The 27,187-nt window shown below is 36.5% G+C and overlaps 1 protein-coding gene across 1 annotated transcript; it reads right to left on the minus strand.

The window, feature by feature from the left end:
* Positions 1-756: 756 nt before the first annotated feature.
* cracr2aa (calcium release activated channel regulator 2Aa) lies at positions 757-26,926 on the minus strand. Its single transcript, XM_084124119.1, has 18 exons — positions 26,654-26,926; positions 18,133-18,389; positions 16,469-16,580; positions 16,152-16,341; positions 14,306-14,452; positions 13,215-13,305; positions 12,715-12,810; positions 11,535-11,722; positions 9,442-9,513; positions 9,317-9,362; positions 9,143-9,234; positions 8,523-8,874; positions 7,925-8,057; positions 6,306-6,387; positions 6,043-6,157; positions 4,670-4,771; positions 4,344-4,420; positions 757-2,001 (listed from the first exon to the last, which is right to left on the minus strand). Exons 2-18 carry the CDS (start codon positions 18,325-18,327, stop codon positions 1,917-1,919), a joined length of 2,175 nt encoding a protein of 724 aa, XP_083980245.1. The 5' UTR covers positions 18,328-18,389; positions 26,654-26,926; the 3' UTR covers positions 757-1,916.
* Between the last annotated feature and the right edge of the window lie 261 nt (positions 26,927-27,187).

Below are 27,187 nucleotides of genomic sequence, written 5' to 3' on the forward strand. Positions count from 1 at the left end.
CTGAAATGCACTTTCTGTAAAGCTGCTTTGAAACAATATGTATTGTGAAAAGCGCTATACAAATAAATTTGAATTGAATTGAATTGAAATATGCAATATACAGCACTAAATGTTTCAGTAGGCTCTATTGGTCACACGAATTCATCACGATCAATATTTCCTTTAGTATGGCCAGTTCAAATATTTAAAAATAAATAAATAAATACAGCAGTACTGCATTTGTAATTCAACGTGTTTTGCAATTGGCTTAACTTCTGGGAAATAATAAGTCTAAAAAGACACTTTAAGAAAATGCAGTTGATATTACTTCCATTTCATTCATCGCTCTTGATATACTAAAGTTAAATGCTTTGCATTGTGGCATACATTGTTCCACACAGTGTGTTCTGGTTGTGTATTGCACAGTTTGGAAAATGATTTTTCAGGTAATCTTTGCATACAGGAAATGTCCATACTGTGTACATTATTCACACTGCATACTAAGAGATACGGTATGCTATATCGAACATAGCCATTGTGTATATCATAGATAAATAAACAATTATTTGTATTATTTAAAGGGGGTTTTGGAAACCATCCCACAGTGTAAAGAGTATCTGCAAGATAAAAAAATATAAACCGGTTTAACCGGTTTAACCTCAGGCTAAGCTTTCAGAACAATGCCTTTTCAATATCTGAATTCTTATTTTTTAGTGTTCATTGTTAGCTGGCATGTAATGCCTCCTCTTACTATTTCCTTGAAAGCACGAATCAGAATGAATGCAAACATAGTATTCTTTATTCCAACATTTCACTCAAAATACATTTCTATTTAATATTTACACATGTATATAATAAAGCAGGAACATTTACAAGACTCCATGAGCGTGAAATCATCTAAAACGTTCACATGGTGTTTGAACTTAGTGCATTCTGCCCAGCTGTGATAGAGAATCAATGTGTGAATCCACATGAAAACTCAATTTACAGATCAAGACTCATATTGTGATTACTGAAAAACTGAACGACTTGATAAAACACAGTATAAGCCTTATTGTTCATCTTAGATGTGCATAAGTCCACTGTCTGGTGGACAATTAATGCTTCCTTAAAAACGTGAGGAAATTGTTATTTATGGTAAGTGTGAAGAGTAATAAATTCTGCGAGACTTTATGCACTGATTTAACACTGACTACATTAAATTACAAATACAGGCAATACAAATATATATATATATATTACTGTTGGCACAATACATAAAATACAATCAAAAAGTGTTCTGAAATCAATGTTAGACAAAATCTATTTCAATAGATCAATCGTTTCAATGTAGTTAAAAAACAACAACACTGAACCCTGTTAAAACCGAATCCTCATGCAAACCATCTGCTGGCAGTGTGTTAAAAATATTCATGCTGGTGAGAGCAAATAGAGACATTTTTCCATGATTCCTTGCTAGGAATATTAAAGGAATAATTCAAGATGTTCAATCCATCGCATAAGTAATAAATAATACATTTGTGCAAACGACTGTAAACAAATTAGCGTCTGTAGGAGCTTGTTTTGCTAATTTAAAATACACTTTCCTAGACCTTCATATTAAAAAGATGAAGTACAACAACAGCCAATACGAAAATACATCTTTGTATACTTCAATAGTGTGACGGGTGTTTGAAATGAACTTAATAGGGACGCGTTTGATGAATTCTAGTGTGTACAAAACTATAGTGCACTAAAGCCCTACATCTAACTGAAAACTCGTCCGTTTCACACTGTAAAGAGGTCGTGGTTTAAATAAAAAAAAAGACCAAACATTTTTAACTCTACAGTGGTCATACAAAAATGCTGACATTAAAGAAAACAGGAAGATAAGAGCAAGACAAACCAGATCAGCATTAACACCAAGGTTTCTGTGAGGGTTTATGGATGGCTTTCTACTAGCAGCAGGACTTCTTCTTAGCTGCGCTGTCTACTAGCGACACGGTTCTCTCTTTTTCTCTGTCCTCTTGTTCTTTCAGAACTCTGGCAGAGAGGGAAAAAAAAGTGTCATATCGTATGAGGTGCAGTACAGTGCAATGTAACTAAATAATAATGTGTGAATTATGAGCTGGCTGAAACGTTAGTGGTGAAAACCGATCATTTTTGCAGTTGCATATGCAATTGACTTTTCCAGGTATTAAGAATTGTTATGCTAACAGTCTTCACTTACTGAAGCTTATTATTAGTATTAGTATTATCAATATATAATAAGGGTGTGTAACGGTACACGTATTCATATTGAACCGTTCGGTACGAGGCTTTCGGTTCGGTGTTCGGTACGCATTTTCAAACCGAACGGTTCGTTGTACCATTTTTCCTGCCGACCAAAATTTTGTTATTTCAAATGTAGGCGGCATTGTCCAACATCAAATGGCAAACGTAATGTAAGCGGAACGAAACTGAGCTACTCGTTATTGTGTGGTTGACGGACCGTTTATCAGTTTGGACCAAAGCAGCGCGAGCCGATCTTGATCATGCGACACTGTTACTACACAGCGCTAAGAGATCCAGTAAAGAAATCATTTGAATTCGCCACTTAAGTAATAACATCGCTGCGAGATCTAGTGAGAAACATTTCTTCACATTTCTCCGTTATTAACGGATCAAACAGCGCGTGGAAGCCAGGAAGAAACATTGTGCCATGAATGAACTATCCAGTGTCCACAGATCTGCAACATTTACCATGGATTTACTGTAGTAACATTAACTGCAACCATGGAAGTTTGGCAGGAATAGTAGGCTATAATGCTTTCAAGTAACATTACGTTGGTTTCATTTTGACATTATGAATAAAATTGCTGCCCTCAAATGTTAATCTGAACTAAAATAGACCTTTGATTATAACTACTACAATATTAGGCTACATTTCATTTTTTCCAAGGAGCTGTTTTGTTTTATATGCTCCTAAGAAGAGTCTATTATAGCTCCATCATTGCTCAAAGTAAAAAAAAAAAAAAATCATACTTTATTATGTTAGTTTTAATTAAAAAAATAATAATTCTCTGGCATTTCTTTTTGCTGTATCGAAAACGTACCGAACCGTGACACAAGTGTATCGTATTGAACCGAACCATGAATTTTGTGAACCGTTACACCCCTAATATATAATTATAGTATTTATCAATGTTTATCAAAATTTTAGTTTTAGTATTTTTGTCATGCATTTTTATGCAAATATTTTTTTTAATAAAATCGCTTACATTTTTTTTTTTTTTTTTATATAATTTTGATCCTTCAACTTAAACTTATTTCTGTTAGTTGCCAAGACAATTTTTTGTTTGTTTTTCATTTAATATTTATATTGTATTAATAATAACAACAATACAGAAACAGACATGGTTACAAGGCACAAGCTGCTAAAAAAAAATTTAATAAAAAAAAGTAATCTAACTAATCACTGGATTTTAAGCTTGTAAACTAAGGTTGGTGGCATACAATTTTAAGATTCACTTCAGAGCAAGCAAAGCAAACTAAAAAGTAGAAGTGTATATTTCATCATGTGTTTATGCAAGTGGAATAATCTGTATTTATTTGTTTAGCATGGACAGAAATTCATCTTCAACATTTCTTATTTTTCAATCTTTTCTATAAAACTGTTTGACAACTGGGACCACTGCGCCATTTTTTTTAATACCGATCTATTATTGTGGTCTCATAGATTACAGATAAACCCGGCACTAAACATGTAAAAACGAAACAATCCGTGGTTTGTTTTGTGGTTGTCAGGCAGTCATTTCCTGTCTAAAGGGCCCGTTCACACAGAATGCATTTTTGCATTCAAGGGCAGTGGAATAGAGATGCATTTTTTAAATGTTGAACTTGTTTAAGCCTTGAGCTCTGCATTTTCAGAACAAGCATGTCATGCACGAAAAATTAACACAAATGTCAAATACGTCCGTCTAGCGCATGTTTACATAGAAAAAACATGGTAATTCTACACAATGAAAAGCAAAAATGCGTTTAGTGTGAATAGGGAGGTTCTTGGTCAGATTAAACTGCAAAGTGAACAACAGAATATACCCGGAACATAAAAACACTCTTCCATATTCTGATTTTAAAAGAAATTAGTCATTTAATAAATTTGTTAATAAACTCATGTGTCCGTGTTACAGTGTAAATTATTCATTTACGTACTGAGTAATATCAATTAACAACATGTACTTACTATAGGGTAGACTTAGGAATAGAAAGCTGCTTGTAATTATGTATAATTTACTGTTATTACTACAGTAAGTACATGTAGCATGTAAAATGTAATGTGCAACATGTAATGTACAGTAAGTACATGTAACACTGTAAAATACAGTGTGACCATAAACTCTTACCTTGCCATGTGAATCATAGCCTCTGTCACATTGTGGCTTGAAAAAGCACTGCACTCATAAAAGATCAATTGAAAGTCCTGAAAGAGTGAACAGAATGACTTATGTTAAGAATAAAGAGTCATTCTTATGTCATTCAGTGTGGTTCTTAATGTCGGCTGAGTACAGGCAACAGTAACTGACAGGAAACCACTTAATATATCTCATCAAACTACACAATGATTCGTGATGTCTGAGCCTGTTCTTTTACTTGTTCATTTCAAGAGTGCCATGCTTAATATGTTTAATGGTGATCCATTAGTGCCACTCCAGGGCCCATATTCACTCACCTTGGCTAGTTTCTCTCCCGTTCCCAGCGGAATTACTCTCTGGCCTTCTAGATCTGTCTTATTCCCCAAGAGCATGATGGGAATGTCCTCACCTGCTCCCTCCTGTAGTATGAAAAATGACAACCCCTTCCCATCATAACTATTAAAAAATGGCAGTATAGTTTGACAAGCACAGTTTTCTTCCTTGTGACGACTATCAGCACATTCTTTTTTTTAGGCAAATACATAAAATACATTAAAAAAGAAAACCACATTGTACCACCAAGGTTATTTTCGTAAACGAAAACTAATACTAAGACTAAAACTATTGGTCAAAAAACCTTTCCGTAAACTGAAATAAAATAAAAATTTCTAAAACTAAATGAAACTAACAACAGTTACTGAAAAACTAACTGAAACAAAATAATAATTAGCATATATAAATAATCGTTTTCGTAATTAATAAGCTCTCATCCTGTACCGGAAAATCACTTTTTTCCATTCCACTGCGCTACTTTATTTTTCAATGACTGTTGCGCTTGAGTCTCGTCTTTTGCAGCATCACGTGCATGACACGACGTTCTAAAAATGCGACACTCAAGTTAAATTAAGTTCAACTTTTAGAGTATCGAGACCTTTCGCTTTTTCCGTATTCCTCTGCCTGCGTCTTTTTTCCGTTTTTCAAAGCAAAACCGCTTTCTTTGTGAACCAGCCCTAAGAAGCAGAAATGGCCAAATAAGTATTTCCGTCATGTCTAGACCTTATGCAAAAATAGCTATACCTTAATTCTAGGTAAGATAACCATCTCATGTGAAACTAAACAACATACCACACTAAGCAGAAAATGGAAAAAATAAATAGCATGTTTATAGCCCAGAAATAGACGTACATTTGTCAGAGTAGAAGTAAACTAAATGTCTGGTCTGAATAGAACATTTGAATTAAATATATAAAAACTAAAATTAAATATATAAAAACTAAGAAGAAATGCGTTCACAAAATAAAAACTAAACTAAAACTAATTCATGAAATTAACTAAAACTAAACTGAAATTTATAGGAAATTTGAAAATAATATTAAAATAAAAACTAATTTAAAAATGCAAAACTATAATAACCTTGTGTACCACTGATGGAAACAATTGGAAAAGGAAAACAAAAAAAAGCCAATCGCTACTTGCTATTACTAGTCGGAAGTAAAACGTATTTATAATTTAAGTGGAAAAGACATGTTCATAACTAGAGAGCATTTTATTGGACAAAATACATCATTACCCCATTATTTCATTAAAATTCCAATCAATATCTCAAACAAACTTCATTTTAGAGGTTTATGTGTACATAAGCATACATTTAGTCTTTTACTCTTGAAGAAAGTGGAAATGAATCACTCACCTGCACGCTGGCCAACCACTGCCTAACTGCTGTGAAAGTCTGCTCACTAGTGATGTCATACACCACTACCACACCATCGACCTTGCGAAAAAACTGCTTGGTGATGCTGCGATACCTGACGGTGGAAAACCACAATGAAACTTTTGCATTCATCTGTTTTCTTAGTTAGCAGACACAATGGCACGATCAACAATCAACTAGGCCACTGATAAAATACAAATTATGACTAATTAAACTTGTTTCTATTAGAAAATATCACTTGCCTCTCCTGTCCAGCTGTGTCCCACATTTGCAGGGCTACCTGGCTGTTGTCCACTGTTAGAGTCTTCACACTGAAGTCAATACCTGCACACATGTCACACACATGAAAGAAGTCAGTCTGAAAGAGGAGGAAGGGGGTCTGGCATTTAATGTCTTCATGCTTTTTTTTCTTTCTTTCTTCCCAGAGGAAGCTCCACACGCACAAGCCCTGACTAAAGGGCAGATGGAATTGATTTGAGGTTTTAGTCAATACCAAGTTATTGATAAATGTTTAAAACCAGCTCAATATAGGATTCATGCAAATTGAGACACATTATTTTCATGTTATTGTTTATAAGTGCCATGTAAATAGTATGGTGCTGAATATGAGGTTAGGTTAGGCTGAGGTTAGTACAATTTGTTTTAAAGAAATCATTACTTTTATTCAGAAAGGACACATTATTGATCAAAACAGTGACTTTAACATGGTAAAAAAATTTTTTTTAATTCAAATAAATTCAAATAAATGCGGTAATTCTTGTGATAATAAGAAATGTTTCTTGAGCACCAAATCAGCATCAATATGCTGATTTGGAATGATTTCTAAAGGATCATGTGACACTGAAGACTGAAGATCCAGCTTTAACATCACAGGAATAAATTACATTTTAAAATATATTTAAATAGAAAACAGTTATTTTAAATGGAAATATTTCAAAATATTAATGTTTTTACAGTATTCTTATTAATGGTGAATATAAGAGATAAAAATAGAAATAATTATTATTATTATTGACGAAAAAAAAAAAAAAAAAAAAAAAAATGAAATGGGCAGTAAAGGCTATGACAAAATTCTATGACATCTATACTTAGTGTTATATTTGAAATAGTCCTGAGTGTGTTAAAGGAGCTGTATGTAAGATTGTGGCCAAAACTGGTACTGCAATCACTTTCAAATTACTGTAGAGCGGTGTATCCCCTCCCCCTCCCCCCTGACTTGAGGTTGCCAGATAGGCTGCAGGATCCAGCACGAACATTTGTAGCTGCAGCTGTGGTAACTAGAGCAGAGCTGGCAACCCGGCTGCCGAAACACTACTGACTTCGTGATTGGTAGATAGGTGGAGGGTGGGGCATCAGGCCAAAACACAACATGACAACATCAACATCAGTTGAGGGCTGCAACTTCACTTTTAAATGACAATATCCTGGCCGGACTACTGTTGTCAGCGATACAAGTATTTGAAATGAACATGATTTCTTAATGTCTAGTGACATATCAGGGCCATTTTATGATTAATTGAAATACATTTCTTACATACAGCTCCTTTAAAGGATGAAATCAAGAGTCAGTAAAACCTCATTTTGTGAGAATAAATATATTTTATATTATAGACAGTCAATAGACAGTCTCACTGTCATTAGAATGTGGAGAATTAACAGACCCAACAACATGGTGACAAGTTATGAAGTAAGCTGTGGACTCACACCCAAAGAAATAGGTTGAAGCAATATGAGTGTAAGTCAACCATTACAATTTTCATTTTGGATGAACTAGTGCTTTATTGAGGCTATTTAGGTTAAATAAATCAAAAATAACTATATACACTAGTAAACATTAACAAGTAAATGGAAGGCCACTGACCTACAGTAGCACATGTACCAGTGTGGAAACAGTCATCACAGAAGCGACGTAAAAGAGACGTTTTTCCCACGCTGGAATTCCCAACCAGAATGATCTTAAACAAACGATCTGGACCTGAACTGGACCCTTCATCCTGGAAAAAAAATAAAAAAAATAAATGATGGAAGGGTATCAGCAGTGCTCTTATTTTATTCCCAATGTCAAAATTAAATTAAAGATTTTATTTGCATTGAATGTATATATGTGTGTGTATTGCAATGTGTGTTTGTATGTTTTTCAGGAGATTTAAATTCTCCTGCCAAGCTGTTGTTGAAAATAAGTTCTTAAGTGACTTGCCTGGTTAAATAAAGGTTAATTTATTAATCTAAATAACCCATTTCCACTATATAGAACCTTTTTTGTGCAATGTAAAGATCTAATGGATATATTCTAAATATACATTGATTACGTGTCTATTAAGAATTACTTATGAGCAGCAACCTTTTTATTTTGGGTATGTCAAATTACCAAAATTGAGGCCGTATGGTAAAAGGTTAAAGGTTATTTTTGAAACCTCAACAAATGTCCAAGCTTTTGACCAATCAAGTCATATTCTCACCGAGTGGACCGTCTCTTTGCCCACAGGCTGTCCCCTGGGTGAGGTGGGCGTGTGTGCGACTCCTAGAGGGGGTGAAACAGAGGTTGGAGTGCTGGTTGTGGGGTAAATATTGCTCATCTGGAGATCAATGCCCTCCTCCAACTCCTCATCTTCATTCCATTCTCTGAGCTGGGCCTGATAACCCTGCTGAAGGAGTTGGGGGAGGTGGTCCTCCTCAATTGAGATGATCCTCTGGAGCTGGTGTTTTGAAGGAGGTTGCCCATCTACCATGTCCTCCAGGTTCAGGCTGCGCCCATTTACGCCACTCACGTTCTTCTGCTTGGAATGCGGCAGAACTTCTTCATCCTCGTCGCTGGAGACAACAACAGCCTATATTTAAATTTATTCACCAAAATTACATGAGCAAGATGTAGTAGTATCTTTATTGATAACTCAAACTATAAATATCAAGAAAACCTCTTCTTATTGACGTCTTCACAATAAGCTTTGATGTAACTTGGGTAAAATGACTAGTTCTTTTATCTCAGGAGACTCAAATCTTTTTTGATTTTGCAAGTTCACTGTATCCTTTCATCTTGAGTACCGTTGAGCGTACAGAGGGCATTTTCACACAGCCTTACCTCTTGAATGACTGCTTCCGCTCAGCGTGATTCACAGTAATTGATCCAGACCTTTGTGTCCATGAGAGTTTTGCAGCAGCAGTCTTTGGTTTCTGAGAGACAGCAAACAATGACTTGAAATAGTCAAAATGCAAGATCAGTACAATAGCTTATATAACGTCTATATGAACCTACTTGATAGCACATGTCTCTTTCATCTCGTAAGTGTTTGTTCATTTCCCTAGGAGGAATTAAATGGAACACATTTCAATTCTGGCCAAACATAAAGATCTTCTCCTTCATTTATAGTAATTTCTTACCTTAGCAAATCAAGCTGCTTGAGAAGACTTGCCCTCTCTCTTTGCAGGCTTTCTGTAACCCTATAAACCTCCCTGAAGAAAACACAAACTCTTTTAATGAGTTTAGCAACAAGACTGACAAAAAAATAAAGGGACATAATGTACAAAAGCTAATTGAACTGACATTATGAGAAACCAACATTAAATAAACAAGTAAATAATCTCATTTTCATTACTGTAATATCAAGAAACGAAATTGTGATATATTATTTAACTTTATGCTGCATAAATTAGCATATTAGAATGATTTCTGAAGGATCATGAGACACTGAAGACTGGAGTATTGATGTTGAAAATTAAGCTGTCATCAAAGGAATAAATCACATTTTAAAATATATTCAAATATAAAACAGTTATTTTAATTTGCAATAATATTTTGCAAGATTCCTGTTTTTATTGTATTTTTTGATGTAATAAATGCAGCCTCGGTGAGCAGAACAGACTTCTTTCAAAACCATTAAAAACTGTAATGTTTAACTTTTGTCAGGTGTATAACACACAGTTGTAAACGAAATGATTCAACCCCAATTGCAAATCAGGTTTATTGGCAAAATGTACACACTTGCAGCTGTTTGCAATGAACAAATCAAACAAAAGTAATTGAAATAGCTTATCACAACAAATGTTTCAAGTGGTTTCCCCAAATTCAACCACTAAATGCAACTTTTAATGACTCTCAAAATGATTCAACCCCTTCATGGCAAGCATCTTTAGTACTTAGTGAAACACCCTTTTGGTGTTATGACCTGCTGCAAGATGAGCAGATGTATAACCAGACACCAGCTTCTGACAGTGTTTCTGAGGAATCTTAACCCATTCCTCATGAGCCATGGCCTCCAGTTCAGTAATATTATTGGGTTTGTGTGCTGCAACTGCCTTCTTCAAATCCCACCAGATTTTCTATGGTGTTCAAGACAGGTGACTGTGATGGACACTAGAATCTTCCAGGACTTCTTCTGCAACCAAGCCTTGGTGGAATTTGAGTTATCCTTGGGATCATTGTCCTGTTGGAAGCTCCAATGACGCCCAAGCTTCAGCTTCCTCACTGACGGCATGACGTTCTCTCCAAGGATTTCCTGATGTACAAAAATGAATCCAAACTTGCCTTCCACACGTTGCAGGTATCCAGTGCCAGAGAACGCAAAGCAGCCCCAGAGCATCACCTTTTCTTGTGCTTTTGGGTCAGTAGTGGTGTACATCTTGGAGTTCTGGCATGTGTTTAGTACGCTTCTTAGTATGCAGCTGAAACCTCAGTGCCTGTTGCCACCAAATCTTGCTGCAGGTCTTTTGTAGTCACTCAGGGGTTTTTCTGAACCCATCTTCTCAGAAATCTGGTTGCAGCCGTTGATAGCTTCCTTATTCTGCCCCATCCAGGTAGTGTAACCACTATTCCTTTAACTGTGAACTTGCGAACTATGCTTCCAACTGTCTCTCTAGGAACATTTAATGCCTTCGCTATCTTTTTGCATCCTGTTCCTTGTTTGTGAAGAGCGATGATATTTTCTCTTAACTTTTTGGACCTTTCTTTTGACTTCAGTTCAGATATTTCATGTGTTCTAGCTCAAGCACGCCTGGTGCAACTAATGAACCCTTGATTAGTTGCATCAGGTATGCTTGAGACAACACCTGTTTTGCAGATTTGTGCTGTTGTGAGGGATTCTATTCAGGGGGCTGAAATTTGAGACTGCAGAAGTCATTAAAAGTTGCATTTTCAGTTATATTTGAGGGAAACCACTAGAAACATTTGTTGTGTTGAGCTATTTCAATTACTTTTATTTCATTTCTTCATTGTAAACAGCTGGACGTCTGTCAATTTTCCCAATAAACCTGATTTGCAATGGGGGTTGAATAATTTTGATTACAACACTATACTATACTATACTGTACTACACTATACTATACATATATACACTGTAAGACCTGAAATGGGTGTGTCAGATATGGGGAGACATACAAAATGTGCAGGGCTGGTGGTACTCCAGGACAGGTTTGAGAACCACTGTTCTAGATGATTTCCTAACATCCAACATCCTAACATTTCATAACATCCTCACATCTCTCGCTCCTCGTGCAGGCGTGAGGACTGATCCTGCAGCAGCATGAGTTGCTCCTGGGCCAGGCTCAGCTCCTGGGCGGTGTGTTCCAGCTCACGGCTTAAGTCGTCATTATACTGTTTGAGTTTGACGTTCTCCACGGCCGTCTCTCGTTGCTCACTGTGCAGCTCTCGACACTGACTCTCCAGCTAACGGAGATCAAACATCACACGTGTACACACAAATAAAACATTTGAGCTATCATCGAAAACAACTGAAGCACAAAAAGATATTTAAAACAGTCTCAAATCATGCTGAATAAAATGACCATCAGGTTTTACACAAATGTTTGGCATACATGCCAGTCATGCATATTTACACCACTATCAAGAAATGAGATGGCCTTGGAAGTGTTATTGTGAATGTTTGGCTGGGACATTGTGGGAGGAATGAATTGATAAGAAAGCTCTTGCACTCATGCTTTTACACACAGCTATGCTGCTAAATATAGACACAAAAAGGACACGTCTTTAACCAAACATGCAGTACCAAACTTTAGCTCGATCTTTACATAAAAGTCAAACACATTAGCGCAGACAGAAAGTCAGTGTAATCACTTTTGCACAAAGTTGCATTGCAGCAATAAAGAAAAGTAATTTGGTTTAGTTGTTCACAGATGAGAAGAAAATGAAGCTTGTAATGAGAGAAGCAAAGGAAGCATTAAGACTTGTTACTTTCTGTTCATTCATTAGCATTGAAAGGCTTTGCTGGGTTTTGTTTATTGTGTGTATAGATCAGCATTTATTTGTGTGTTCGTCAGACATGGCTTTCTAAAATCTGAACATAAATTTCCAGCAAATGATCTACAACACCTGCTGATTGTGTTAAAACAATCTGAGAAAAATATGTCAAACCAGAGTAAGATTTATATGAGTTAGAGTTCTTAAAATTTAGATGTTAATTTGTCCTTAAGTAAAATTTACTTCAGAATTAAAACTCTTTCAGGAAAAGATCTCACTCTCTGTGTAATTCCTATTCAAATATACAGTGTATATATATTGATGGTTGTCATTTCCTTAATTTTATTTAACTACAGTGTATTATTCAAATAGTGAATGTATGAGCAATTACCTGATACATTTAACTAGTTAAACTGGTTTGGTGATGACGTAAACAAGCAAAGGTATTAGTTGTGACCAACCCGTTTCTGTTTGTTAGAAAGAATTTCCAGTTCTTTCTCCTTAGTGGAAAGTTGATGCTCCAAGTCCTGACTGCGAGACAAGAACCGATCGGAATCCTGGAGAACATAAAGATCACATGAAAATTTACCAATTTTTACAATTTACTATAGTTTCCACCAAAAAACATAGTAACAGTTATTATTCCTCCTGTAGAATCATAACTTAATTTAAAGAAAATGCAAATAAGATTACAAGAGCCCAGGAACCAAATATCTGATCAAAGGAACATATAATGCAACATCAAGAGCTGAAAAGACGCCTCTCCTAAATCTCTAGATATTCTGGTCTCTACATATGTCCCAGATCCCTCCTTCAATGCAGTTCTATGAGATTTATTCTCTTCATTGTAAAGTCCTCCTTTATGCTTTCCTTAAAGTGCACAATTTGAGGTCAGTGTTAATATATTGTATACTCAGGGTTTAGGATTATTTCAAATGGTCAATTGTAATAAAAGCTTCACCTCTAAGAGTATCCTGTCTTTCTCATTCTTGATCTGTTGCTCCATTTCTTCATACAGCCTCTGGATTTCATCATCATGTGTCATCGCTTTCCTATTAAAGATGTCAGGATCAATCAAAAAGCTTTTAAGTCATTTGGTCACATTAGTGTTAAAGTATTTATATATTATATAAAGTATTAAACACTATTCAATGCATTCATGGAATGAGAAAGATTTCTCTATTTTTAACTCGTTCCCATGTTTTTATTATCTCGGTTTGCTGGGAGAGAATATTTAAGTTAGAAACAAAGGCAGCCAGAGAAAGCAGCAAGATATCATCTTTCATTTACAATAAATGCCATGCGTATGTGAAAACTGGCAGGTCAGACTGACATATTTCAAAAATATGCCTTTAAAAGCTACAGTAGACATTGCCATCAAGCCAGCAGTCTCGCTGCCATCCGAACTCTGGTGTGCACCAAACAAGTGGACCGAAAGCGCTGAAAAGATGGGTCTCAGTCTGCTTTTAAACAAACACTGGTGCGGTTTGACGGAAATATGAACGCAACACGGACCAGACATGTAAATTACCCAAAAACAGGACATGATGTCACAAGATGCGACCCTAAAAAGGACAGAATGCTCAAGCATACCTGTTTTTTCTCGTCAAAGTCACAATGTTGCCCATCACAGTTTGGTACAGGCATCAGAACCACGTCTCCTTCTTTGTTTGTTTGCAACGGAGGAATTCCTGACGCTGTTTTGACTCATTTACACATTTTATAAGCTCTTTATGAGTTGTCCGCTCCACCATATGTGCGTGCATAAGTCATAAAAGCAGGTTTTTTGTTTTTGTTTTGTATCTTTAGGTTCGTTGTTAAAAATGACAGTTTAAAAGCTAAGCGAACTAGGACTAAATGTATCATTTTCTTTTTTTGGTCCAGACCAAAAGAACCAAGAGAACCGATCTACAAGTGTGAACACACCCTAAGAAAATGTTCATTTATGGTAGTAATGTCTTCTTGTATATGACTACAAATATAACATCCTTTTTAAAATGCAAGATGTGTTAACATTCTAAAAGGAACAAAAGTGCTAAAGTGATATCTGACCTTTTAAGGGCGCTCTCCATCTCTTTCCTCTCCTGGTTGGCCTCTTTGATCTGATAAGTGACCCTGGAAAGGAATTCCTCAAAATTGGACAGGAGGTGAGGCTCGTCTCTTCTGAGCTGGGCCCAAAGACTCCGCACCTCTCCTGGACTGAGACATCACAGCACACTTACTGCATCATATATCTTATCAAATTATTGTTTGTTAAAAAAATCTTTACATAAAGTAAGTTTTATCTATTGTAGTATCTTGCATCACACTCCACAAACAATGTGCTCCAACAATCAAATGAAAAGTTTCTCGGGGGAATGCAAATGTTTTGCGAGCAAACGCAAAGTTTATCTGGGGAACTCAAAAGCATTGACTTCACTTATTATTTTTCCTCCCATCTCATATTTCAGATATGATATATCATGCATTAGTCTCGCGTAGCCAGACCTTCAGACTGACAGCAGAATGTCTGAACTCCATAGCAGCTTTTATTGCCCAAGGACCGCCCATGATTATGGGCCCTTCAAGGAAGTAATTTAATTAATTATGGTCATGTTCTGCCCTTCGGAGTGAGTAAAGCATAGGGAAGCTCACTTCCAATAGGAATTTTCCCTACATCTGACCAACATGTAAAGCAACCAATCAGTTAATTTTGTTCCGCGTCATGTTTAGGGGTGTGGAAATGTAAAGTCGATGTCCCCACAATAACAGACTGCAACAATGGTGCTGGTAACTTCACATACTTTTGAAAATCCAACTTTAAGTTGATCCTGATAAGTGCTTATTGTCACATTCGTAAACACGACATTTTTCTTCTTCCATAAGGGGGTTTGGCATTATACGGCTTTGTATCCAGACGGACCGTCAAAGAACGTGACACACATATCTCCCGTTAATCCTGGAGAATTCAACCAATCAGATGACGACTCTAAAACTCCTGAAGTGTTGTGTGCCATATGCATCAGACGTTCAGCAAACAGTCGGTGGCCCGCGAAGTCTGAGGCTGAGACTAGAAATGCATATTAGAATCTAATCCAAACTGTCAGCTCCCCTTTGAAAAAGCAATAACCGTACACAAGGATTACAGTCAGTCAGAAGGATGAACTTTTATAATTGATGTCTTCCACCATCACCGTTTGCCTTTTAGGAGTGGCGGTAGTTTGCTGAAAGTGCATCCGGTCATGCGTTACAAAAATGGGCTCAACTCACCATATGGTGAATGAGAAGACAATAATTGATCTGTATTAAAATCCCTTGGTCTTATCAAAGGTGCCTTCCTTTAGGAATGTGCTGTCTCTTATTTATTTATTTAATGTCAAATCAACAAGAAAGGTTAATTTTATGACAAACTCAAAGTAAAATGTTAAATAATCATAATATCAAAAGGAAAAACTTTACAAAATAAAGAAATGTCTATACAACAATGTATTATTTTTCTACAACAATATAAAAATTATATAAGCTCTTTAAGTTTGATATTTGATAAAATCTAAAACAATTCCCAGGAGAAGGGGGAAAATGTGTGTTATCTCTTACTATTGACTGTTTGGGGGGAATTTATATCTATATGTTAACTTCATATGGCTTGTTAATTTAGAGTAAATACACTATTTAAATGATATGATTATGACTTTAGAATTACAATAACTGTAGTTATTATAGATAGAAATACACAACTAATGTGTTTGAAACATGAAAGCAGTATCTTAGCTAGTGTAGTTCCATGCAAGAAAACGTCCACTGATGTTTAAACAATAACTAAAATATATAACAACCTAAAAAAGAAAATCAATTATAGGATCCATTTCAAACAGAGGTAGATTTTCCAGTAAGTGTGGCTGACTGAAATGACACTCACTCTTCAAAGATATTGCTCGCCCCCAGGTTCTCCATTAGCAAGCAGAAGTGTTTCTCCTCATCATCCTCTGCCCTGCTGATTCTCTCCTCCCATTGGCTCTCGTAGAGCACTTCCGGAGACTTTCTTGAGACCGGCTCCTCACCTGCATGCGGCTCTACTGGCGCCACACCAGGGCCAAACATGAACTCACCTGAATAGACATAAACAAGACAACCCAAAATACAACATATAGTATAAATCAAGGAAAAAGTGTGTGTGCTTTTTAAATGACTACTGTATGGATTCAAATCTGAACCGCCAATGCAATGCAAACGTACTAAAGCCAGAAGAGAACTCCTCAAAGGTCAGATATCCGTTGCCATCCGTATCCAAAGTGTCAAACACATTCTCAAGTTCGTCAGCACTCAGAGGAAGCTCTCCATTTAACCTCTACAACAACATGACAAATGATACAGACGTTATGAGAAGCACAATGCATTTTGAATTTCACTATAAAAACAAACCAAACCACATATTCCCAAGTTCTTTACTAGGTTATTTGTGTCATGACCAAAGTTTTAAACAAGGCTGACGTCTGACACCTTTAAAATCAAACACGCTGTATCTTTCAGTGATCAACCCAGTTAACACACAGCAAGAATTACTATTCTTAGGAAGCAAATAACACACCCTTGTGTGGGAACCTGACAAATGTTTGCTCAGATATGTTCTAGTATCAGCTGTCCCATAAAACTTTTGGCTTTTTCTGTACTTGTAGAAGTCAGTTGTAAATGCTGACGGACGTGTGAAAACATTTGCGTAAAGATGCGCACAAACTGTGAACTGAAAAAGGCGCACACCCTTTTCCTCCGCAAACCAACGTGACAACTTCTAACAACAGTAATAAACCTCCTGTAGCTTTTTTTTTTTTTCACAGCCTGAAGGTTTAGAAAAAAAAGCTGCTCTTTGAAACATCAATAGTGTTGTCAGCATTATCTGCCAGACCAACATGTGGTAGACCCATGATGCAAGTTACTTTGCCAAAGACGTAAATGTTTTGTCACAGTTTTCATAGCATGTTCACAAAGATTTAATAGAAAGATTTAAAACCGTGGGATCTATTTCCAAACTGGTCGAAATAATAAGAGCCATAATTTAAATAAAGATGAGGAACCAATGTTTATTAATGAATGTTCCACAGACACTGGATCAAAGCTGTGATGCTTTTGAAAGAGGCTCTTCAGAGCAGGACTTCAAAGGAAGCCTGTACAATCAATGGAAGAGGTGATCGAATCTGCACAATAATACAACTGAAGGGGTGGTCTCAAAACGCCTACCCCCAATTCCAGGACGGTCTCACATGCTCCTTCGATTCTGACATCAGAAGCTGAAAATCCACCCTATACATATATATATATATATATATATATATATATATATATATATATATATATATATCACAATTTTTAGCTGATATATTTTATATCTGATAGCTGAAATATTTTAGACCTTAAAATAAACATGTAAAAGATAGATAGAATAGATAGGTAGGATGGATGGATGGATGAAGATAAAATTCACTCACAAAGAGCAATTTTTGGCTGATGAAATATTTTAGAGTTTAAAATAAACGTGCAAAATTATAGATTAGAGATAGATAGATAGATAGATAGATAGAAGCATGCTGTATTTAATTTGTACTTTTTCCAAGACCAAATTGCCAATTACATATTTAACAGTCTGTGTCATTAATTATTATTATTTTTTATTATTATTATTTTACAGTGAATTACTTCAGATCGCTGTTTATGTTCTGTTGCAAGTAAACAATTTAATGGGTGAACAAACACAAATTTGCTCAATTAGCTCATGGTTCGCAGCTGAAAGAATGCCAGGAAAACCAGATGATACATTTTGGGGGTTTTCATTCTTCTTTACCTATAAAACTCCCTAATCACAAATTACATGGACGCCTAGTTTTTTCCCTTCCCAACATCCTTACCTGCATATCCCGTCGTGTAATGAAGCCTTTGCTCTCTATGTCACAAATCTGGAAGAACTCTTTGGTCTTCTCAAGCACAGCACTGCAGTTGCTGTCACTGGGCGTCCCCTGCCTGTCTTCTCCCCTACGATGGGACGCCCGATTCCCCTTGGAGCCACAGGTGTTGAAGGTGGAGAAAGATGCCATGGTGTCCATGTGTGTGTGTGTGTGTGTGTGCGTATGTGTGTGCGAACTCTCCTTCCTCACATGGGTCAGCCCTTGACAGAAGAGAAGAGCAGAGAGAGAGAACAAAGCTTTTGAGTTACACCACATCACATCACATCCTCTTAGAGTGCCGCCAAGCACCATCTCTTAGCAACCACCTCTTTAATTAGACAACGAGGGCACGGAAATGGGCATAGGAAAAGAAAGAGCATTAAAAATAAAGAGAACGACAGATTGAGAGAAAGCGCCAAGGTGTATATTTAGACAGGTTATGTTTTTCGAGTAAAGAAGGTCATACACTTGTCCATTTTCTGAATTCAGAGAAAGCATCATTGCATTTACAGCCCATTTGGCATGTTATAGCTGGATGGATTGTCATACATTTACAGAAAATGATCTTAAGAGGAGAAAGCACAGATGGATCTGCTTTCAATTGCTAGAGAGCAGTGTCCAAAAGTTTGTGGTCTGTAAGGCGTTACAAAAAAATGAATAAATACATCAGCACAAGTGTTTTCAACATTGATGATAGTAATAAGAATGTTTCTTGAGCAGCAAATCAGTATACTAGAATGATTTCTGAAGGATCATGCGAGACTGAAAATGCAGCTTTGCCATCACAGGAATCAATTACATTTGAAAAAAGTACAATACACATAAAAAAGTAATAATAGTAATAATTTTTTACAATGTTACTGTGTTTTTACTTGTTTTTTTATGCATTTAGTCAAATAAATGCAGCATTGGTGAGCACAAGAAACTTATTTTAAAAACAGTTAGATTACATAAAAAAAACTATAATGGTAACTATAGCACATTCTTTAAAACTTGCTGCCACAATTCTAAGATGTTCTGAGTGGTTGTTATTATAAACATGTTGCTATGCTGTTGCTTGTGTTCAATCTATAGGTGTGTGGTGTTTCTTTACAAAGTGAAGTCGCCAACTACTGGCCTGGCATGTATAATACAGTGTTTTTAGTCGTTTTCATGGTTGTTCGTTTGTCTGTACACGAAAAACGGCAAGAAAAACTTTTCCTTTTTAGTACATCGTTGTCATATAAATGTACCACCAATATGCATCATCCACCTGGATGATGCGACGGCAGCTATATTGGGCCAGAATGCCCACCACACACACCAGCTTATTGGTGGAGAGGAGACAGAGAGAAGCCAATGAGTATAAATGGGGATGATTAGGAGGCCATGATGGACAGAGGCCAATGGGGAAATTTGGCCAGGATGCTGGGGTTACACCCCTACTCTTGGGATTTTTTGTGACCACAGAGAGTCAGGACCTCGGTTTAACGTCTCATCCGAAGGACGGTGCTCTTTGACAGTACAGTGTCCCCTTCACTATACTGGGGCGTTAGGACCCACACAGACCACAGGGTGAGCGCCCCCTACTGGCCTCACTAACACCTCTTCCAGCAGCAACCTAGTTTTCCCAGGAGGTCTCCCATCCAGGTACTAACCAGGCTCAACCCTGCGTAGCTTCAGTGGGCATCCAGTCTTGGGCTACAGGGTGATATGGCTGCTGGCCTAGTAGGATAAAGCCTAAAATGTACCATAGATGTGCATACTCTCAAAAATGTATCATCTTTGAATAACAAATAATGTTAAGTGGAGACATTTCCATTCAAAGAACCCTCTACAAACCTTGGATATTTAAGTCTTAGCAACTCTAATGGGTCCTTAGTCACTAAGAACTTTTTTTTTTTTAAATTGCCAGCCTGGTAAGGTACTGTAATGCAAAATGAAGCAAGCAGATAAAGCAGAAGAAATAAGAAATACATTTACGATAATGATTGCACCTCTGGGTTCTTGGCAGACATATTGATTAAAACTTTTGTTTTCCTGTCATAACAGCTTGAATACATGCAACATTGCTTTCTGTTGTCTAACAAGAAAAATCCATTTTAATTAGCATTTATACTGCACAAAAGTAATTTCAAAGTTTGTAAAGCCCATTAGTCAGCAAAGCATCACATCGCACTAATAACTTTTCTCTGACACCTGCTAGATTACTACCCACAAATTGATTTAGTTGGCTGTAATATTGCAGGTAAGGGTTTAGAACAGGGCTATTCAATTGGCGGCACGCGGGCCAAATGCGGCCCGCCAATCATCTCCATCCGGCCCGACGGCACCAACCTCCCTCCTCCTCTTTTCCTGGTGGTGCGGCTAATTTAGTTTGATACTCGCACCGATTAACCTGAGAAACGTTTACGTGCGAATATTTTCAGCAGTTAACGTGTCCCGAATTTATGTCGACTGAACCAGCGATACCAATGATTTGTGAATGAATCATTCTTTTGGTTCGATTCTTTCTAAACGTGCTTGCATAACGGTCTAAAACTATTCGGATTCATTCGGACCGCTCCGTCACTGAATCATCTGAAGCGGTTTATCGGTCAGTACAGTAAAGGTGATGATACACAGGGCAACTTTTTGAGCAATGTTGCTGGGCAATATTGCCGTCAACGGGCAACCAGATGAGACACAGGGCCCACGACCGATCTAAATGATCCAGATAGAAATGTATTGCCAATTTTCAATGGGAAAGTGCCCAAGCAACAATCGCTCGGCAAGATTGCCCAGCAACATTGCTCAAAAAGTTGCCCTGTGTATCATCACCTTAACAACAAATAGCGCTGTTTTCAGTTGTTTCACTAGTTGTTTCAACACGGCCCAGCACGGAGTTGCGTTTACTCCCGGTCCCGGACACTAGTATTAAACAGCGTTGCGACAACCAGTGGGAAGCGTTTCAGTTCGACAGAAACCTCTCTGTTACAAACCACAAATCACTCGATGGTTTAACTAGTATTAAATCGGATGAAACAGCCTCAACATTCCTAGCAAAGCTGATGAGGAAAGCAGGAGAAACACTGTGGCATGAACGAAATTAGAAGACTTTAAATCCCCTAATCACCCTTACAAACATTTACCATGAATGTACTGTAGTAATTTACCATGGGTTGGGCAGAAATGTGCAATATTTATATTGAATACTATGTAGTAATAAATAAATAAATATAGTGATTTATATTGCATTAGATTTATTAGGTGGGTAGAGGAATATACACTCACCTAAAGGATTATTAGGAACACCATACTAATACGGTGTTTGACCCCCTTTCGCCTTCAGAACTGCCTTAATTCTACGTGGCATTGATTCAACAAGGTGCTGAAAGCATTCTTTAGAAATGTTGGCCCATATTGATAGGATAGCATCTTGCAGTTGATGGAGATTTGTGGGATGCACATCCAGGGCACGAAGCTCCTGTTCCACCACATCCCAAAGATGCTCTATTGGGTTGAGATCTGGTGACTGTGGGGGCCATTTTAGTACAGTGAACTCATTGTCATGTTCAAGAAACCAATTTGAAATGATTCGAGCTTTGTGACATGGTGCATTATCCTGCTGGAAGTAGCCATCAGAGGATGGGTACATGGTGGTCATAAAGGGATGGACATGGTCAGAAACAATGCTCAGGTAGGCCGTGGCATTTAAACGATGCCCAACTGGCACTAAGGGGCCTAAAGTGTGCCAAGAAAACATCCCCCACACCATTACACCACCACCACCAACCTGCACAGTGGTAACAAGGCATGATGGATCCATGTTCTCATTCTGTTTACGCCAAATTCTGACTCTACCATCTGAATGTCTCAACAGAAATCGAGACTCATCAGACCAGGCAACATTTTTCCAGTCTTCAACTGTCCAATTTTGGTGAGCTCGTGCAAAATGTAGCCTCTTTTTCCTATTTGTAGTGGAGATGAGTGGTACCCGGTGGGGTCTTCTGCTGTTGTAGCCCATCCGCCTCAAGGTTGTGCGTGTTGTGGCTTCACAAATGCTTTGCTGCATACCTCGGTTGTAACGAGTGGTTATTTCAGTCAAAGTTGCTCTTCTATCAGCTTGAATCAGTCGACCCATTCTCCTCTGACCTCTAGCATCAACAAGGCATTTTCGCCCACAGGACTGCCGCATACTGGATGTTTTTCCCTTTTCACACCATTCTTTGTAAACCCTAGAAATGGTTGTGCGTGAAAATCCCAGTAACTGAGCAGACTGTGAAATACTCAGACCGGCCCGTCTGGCACCAACAACCATGCCATGCTCAAAATTGCTTAAATCACCTTTCTTTCCCATTCTGACATTCAGTTTGGAGTTCAGGAGATTGTCTTCACCAGGACCACACCCCTAAATGCATTGAAACAACTGCCATGTGATTGGTTGATTAGATAATTGCATTAATGAGAAATGAGAAATTGAACAGGTGTTCCTAATAATCCTTTAGGTGAGTGTATAATTAATGTTTGTTATGAAATTATGTCAGTTTCTTTGTAAAGGTGTGTATAGTTTTTAACTTGTGTTTAGGCTTTTTTTTATACAGTGGGAGTGAGTAGCCTGTGGTTATCAAGTCTCACTGTCAGAATATTTTCATTTAAGCATAACAATTATAAATAAAATAATTATTATTTCTCACCAACAGCTACGAGTTTGTATTATTTATTTATTTTTTCCAAGGAAAATAGTTGTAGCCTACACAGCTGTAAATGATCAAGTTTTTATTTACTATGGTTTTATATATCTGCATACTGTTGGGTACCACATTTCCAAGTAAATAACATACTTTTTAGGCTTACTTTAACTTATTTATTGAAACTGTTATGTTTCAATAAATAAGCTAAACCCCCAAACCAACCCACCGGCCCACCTCAACTTTTCGATTTGATAATCTGGCCCTCGAATGAAGCTAATTGAATAGCCCTGGTTTAGAAGGCAATCAGTTATATCATACAATTAAAAAGAGCTAACAGTGGCTTCCGCAATTGCAACAACTTCCATTTTTATCTCAGATATTTTGCACAAATTTCCCAGGAAGTAACAATTTTTTTTTAAATCTTGAACACGGGATGGAAACGGTGCTTTATTCGCAAATGTTTTATAAACTTTAAATTTAAATTCGCAACTTTGGAGTGGACATACGTATTGTTTGTAATTATTTAGTACTGTACATAGATATGAGCGTATTACATGTTTAATTAGGCAACTTTAAGATGGGTTCTTAGTAAAAATTCATGTCATGCCTATCCCAAAATTTTTGAAAGGAACTTTAATTATGCCTACATCAACCCCTACAAACTATGTGTCGCACTTGCATATGACTTTCATCAGGGGCTTGTTGGATAAAAACATCTGGAGAGACAAAAAAGCAATCAGTCCTTGGCTGTCAAGAATAGCAGAAACTAGAGGACTGTCTCTCTTATTAATGGAATACAGACGTTATTTGTTCAGTGACCACAAGCTGAACGTTAATGGGATTGATGGAAGCTGACAAGCCATGCCACAGAGTGGTGCTTTGCATTTCGTCTGGGGTATTGACTGGGAAATCCACAAGTTTGCTGTGAAACCGAACGATACTTTCAGTGGCCTTATAAACCTGACCAATAATCACAAACTCCAAAATAGCCCACTAAGGAAAGACCAAAATCAAGTCCACCACAGGCGAATTTATGTCACAGGGTCTTCAATAAGATTGAGATCTAACTCATGTTGAAAAAAAAAAAAAATGTGTTCAGATAAATGCTTCCTTCACATTTTTAATAGTGATGAACACCAAAATAATAGATGGATTTGGATGAATATTTGAGTAATCCAAAATGACTTTAGCCAAATTACATTTCTAAAATGACTTTAGAAAGAAATGGTAGCATCATTATTTTATTTTTAAGGAGATTGGTATGTCAGTAGTTAAATATGTTGACTTTAGCAATCTTTGTTTCATTACATTCCAATGGTGACAATTTAAAAAAATGGGAAAAAGCATTCTTCTTCAAAGTGTGCATACCAGCAACTCAAGAAGTATTAAAGATATCTCAATATCCTTTTAGATTCTGGTCCTTACACTTTTCTTTTGGTAAGTTCATTTTAAAAGGCCCTATATGGTTAATTCCAAGAGATATAGTGTTTTCAATGCAGCTCCATGGGCAAATTGTTTAACCTTACCCATTTTCAATTGTCAAAAATCAAATGTGGATGGATTTTCAAACAAATGATACTTATTGTATTTAAAGAGGAATGTCTAAAGAATGAATAATGTTGAAACTAGGATTGTATCTTCTTTCCTTTTATCAAAACAACCGCATTAAACCTACCAATTCTAACAATATTTTAGTACCAAAAATACACTGAAATGGCCAAGTAGAGGCACATCAACTTCCTTCCAGAGATTTGACACATTTCTGAAATACAAAAGTGAGAAAAAAAGTATTGCACCATCTAAATTGCCATGTTTTCTTATTCTTAACAGTATATTTTTAGACTCCAAAAAGTCAAGATATTAACATTGTTGTTTTTATGTGAATAAATAAAGACAATTTCACTTTTAACATTATTCATTCTTAAGGCAACAAGGATAACTAAAGACAACAGAATTTACTAACAGACATTAAAAATGATGCTGCCATCTTTCTAAAGTAATTTTCTCCCCCTGTAATTTGGCTTTAAATTTTAAGTGAAAATTGTTATTTTGACCCCCCTCAACAAAATAGTGGATTATTCAGTAATCCATGGCATTTCATATTTTGGCTTTCATTACTATTTATGTTTGTCTTTCTTCAGAAAAAAATAGTATTAACAAAATGTAAAATTTGAGGTAGGGAACTGTGACCCAGCTACAGTTCAAATGTAATGTGAAGACTCTGTATCAATTACAATTATTTTAAAGGCTTTGCAATATAAGTATCATAATTAAATATACAGTAGTACCATATGTGTATTGTGTTTACACATGTAATTATAGGCCAGACTTAAAATGCAACATTCCGTTTTGGGTTCAGTAACATTTTCTTAAATGTTTTTGAAAGAAATCTCTTATGCTCACCAAGGCTGTAATTGTATTGATCAAAAATACAATAAAACAGTAAAATTGTAAAATATAATCACAATTTAAAATAACTGTTTTCTATTTTAATATATTTTAAAGTGTAATTTATGCCTGTGATGGCAAAGCTGAATTTCAGCATCATTACTCCAGTCTTCAGTGTCACATGAAATCATTCTAATGTGCTGATTTGGTGCCAAAGAAACATTTCTTATTGTTATCAATGTTGAAAACATGGTTAATATTTTCAGGATTCTTTGATGAATAGAAAGTTAAAAAGAACAGTATTGGCACTTTTGATCAATGTAATGTATGTTTGCTAAATAAAGGTATTTTTAAAATTCTTACTGACCTCAAACTTCTGAATGGTAATGTACTGTATACCAAATGGTCGCCTGACCTGATAAAGTTTAAAGAACCCCAGTCTATCTATTGACATTTCTTTGAATCATTTGTAAATTCTTTACTCCATTTCAGGAAAAGAAAATAAGTTGATCTTAGCCTATTGAGTTGTCCTTTCACCAGAGCCACTTCATCCTTTTGTGAACTTCCTTCAGAAGGAATATCATTACTGCTTTGCATGAAACCTTTATCTATGCTGCCATGTTAATGAAGAGAACACTGTACTGTACTATGAAGTTCAAACAGTTTAGGTTCTTGGACAAAATTAAATATCACGTCTAAAAACCAGACTGGATATACAGTAGTCAACATTTGAAGTGGATCAAAAAGGTTAATCAAAGTTGTCCTAAGACAAGAATGGGTATTGTTCAAAATTCATGAATAACCTTGATGAGGTTTTGTTCCACTTCAAATGTTGACTATATATATATATATATATATATATATATATATATATATATATATATATATATATATATATAGTACAGTACAGCAGTACACCTACAGGAACACTATCATCAGCTGATTCTTTAGTTTAACACAAACCATCCACAGTTTGTGTGTCCCTGTAGGTTCAACAAAGATCTTACACTATGCAAACATTATGTTGTATCAAGAAAGTTTTTATTGCCAGTCTAGTTAGACAACACTGGACTGACACGGTAGCTAAAGACGATGCCTAGAGAGAGTCTCTAAATTTAAGAGAACAAAACAGTTGTATTACTAACTGTTACTGTTACACTGTTCTTGCCTATCACATAGAAAGTGAAGTGCAATGTCAAAAAAAAAAAAAAAACACTTTCACAGATGGACCAAAGTGGAAAAGACGTGTACAACATGAAAAACAATATGCAACTCTACAAGCAGTTGATGAAAACAGGAACACTAACGTTAAGTTAGTTTCCTCCTCTCAGTAGGAGATTCCTTCACACACTTTCTTTCACACTTCCTGTTCAGAGTTACCAAAGCACAGAACGCAGAAATGGTTAAGTTAAACGCAGATCTAGTAAAAAAAAAAAAAACTTTACCTTTAAACAGGCAGCCGTTGATGTTACTTCATAAAATCCACCCATGAAGCGACAATCTCGTATTGAAAATTAGTCTACCTATTATTAAGAGTGAAACTTTTTCTCACAATTTTGAAGTGACATTGACTGCAGACAATTTCTGCAAAGCAAAGACTGAGGCTGAAGTTTAATTGAACGTCCAGAAGATCCTGAAACTGAAGCTGACCGCGTTAAGGACACATGAGAACAGAAAGGTGGCGACAAGTTTGATCAAACACTCACTGCTGCGCGTTCACGGGGAGGGACACTCGCGTCCACGTGGACCTGCATCCGTCTGTTCCTATAGCAACGGAGGAACGCACGCGGAAGTTGGTCGTGTGCATTACTAAATAGAACTAACAAGTTACGTAATAAAATGACAGAGTAGTGAACTGAATATTTGAATTTATTATACTGCTCTGCTGCACTCCGTTACACAGCGCTCTGTATATTGTTTGGATGACAAAAAGGTTTGCAAGTTTATTTATTTATTAAAGTTTCATTTATTCTGGTCAA

Source organism: Abramis brama, assembly GCF_963993115.1.
Source record: "Abramis brama genome assembly, chromosome: 9".
NCBI lineage: Eukaryota > Metazoa > Chordata > Actinopteri > Cypriniformes > Leuciscidae > Abramis > Abramis brama.

Excerpts from the sequence above, each read along its gene's own strand:
- cracr2aa (XM_084124119.1), bottom strand. The coding sequence starts at position 18,327 with ATGGACACCATGGCATCTTTCTCCACCTTCAACACCTGTGGCTCCAAG. Across the intron at positions 14,453-16,151 it reads GCGAGCAATATCTTTGAAGA|TCCAGGAGAGGTGCGGAGTC; the intron begins GTGAGTGTCATT and ends GTGATGTCTCAG. Across the intron at positions 9,514-11,534 it reads CTGCACGAGGAGCGAGAGAT|GGAGGTTTATAGGGTTACAG; the intron begins GTGAGGATGTTA and ends TGTTTTCTTCAG.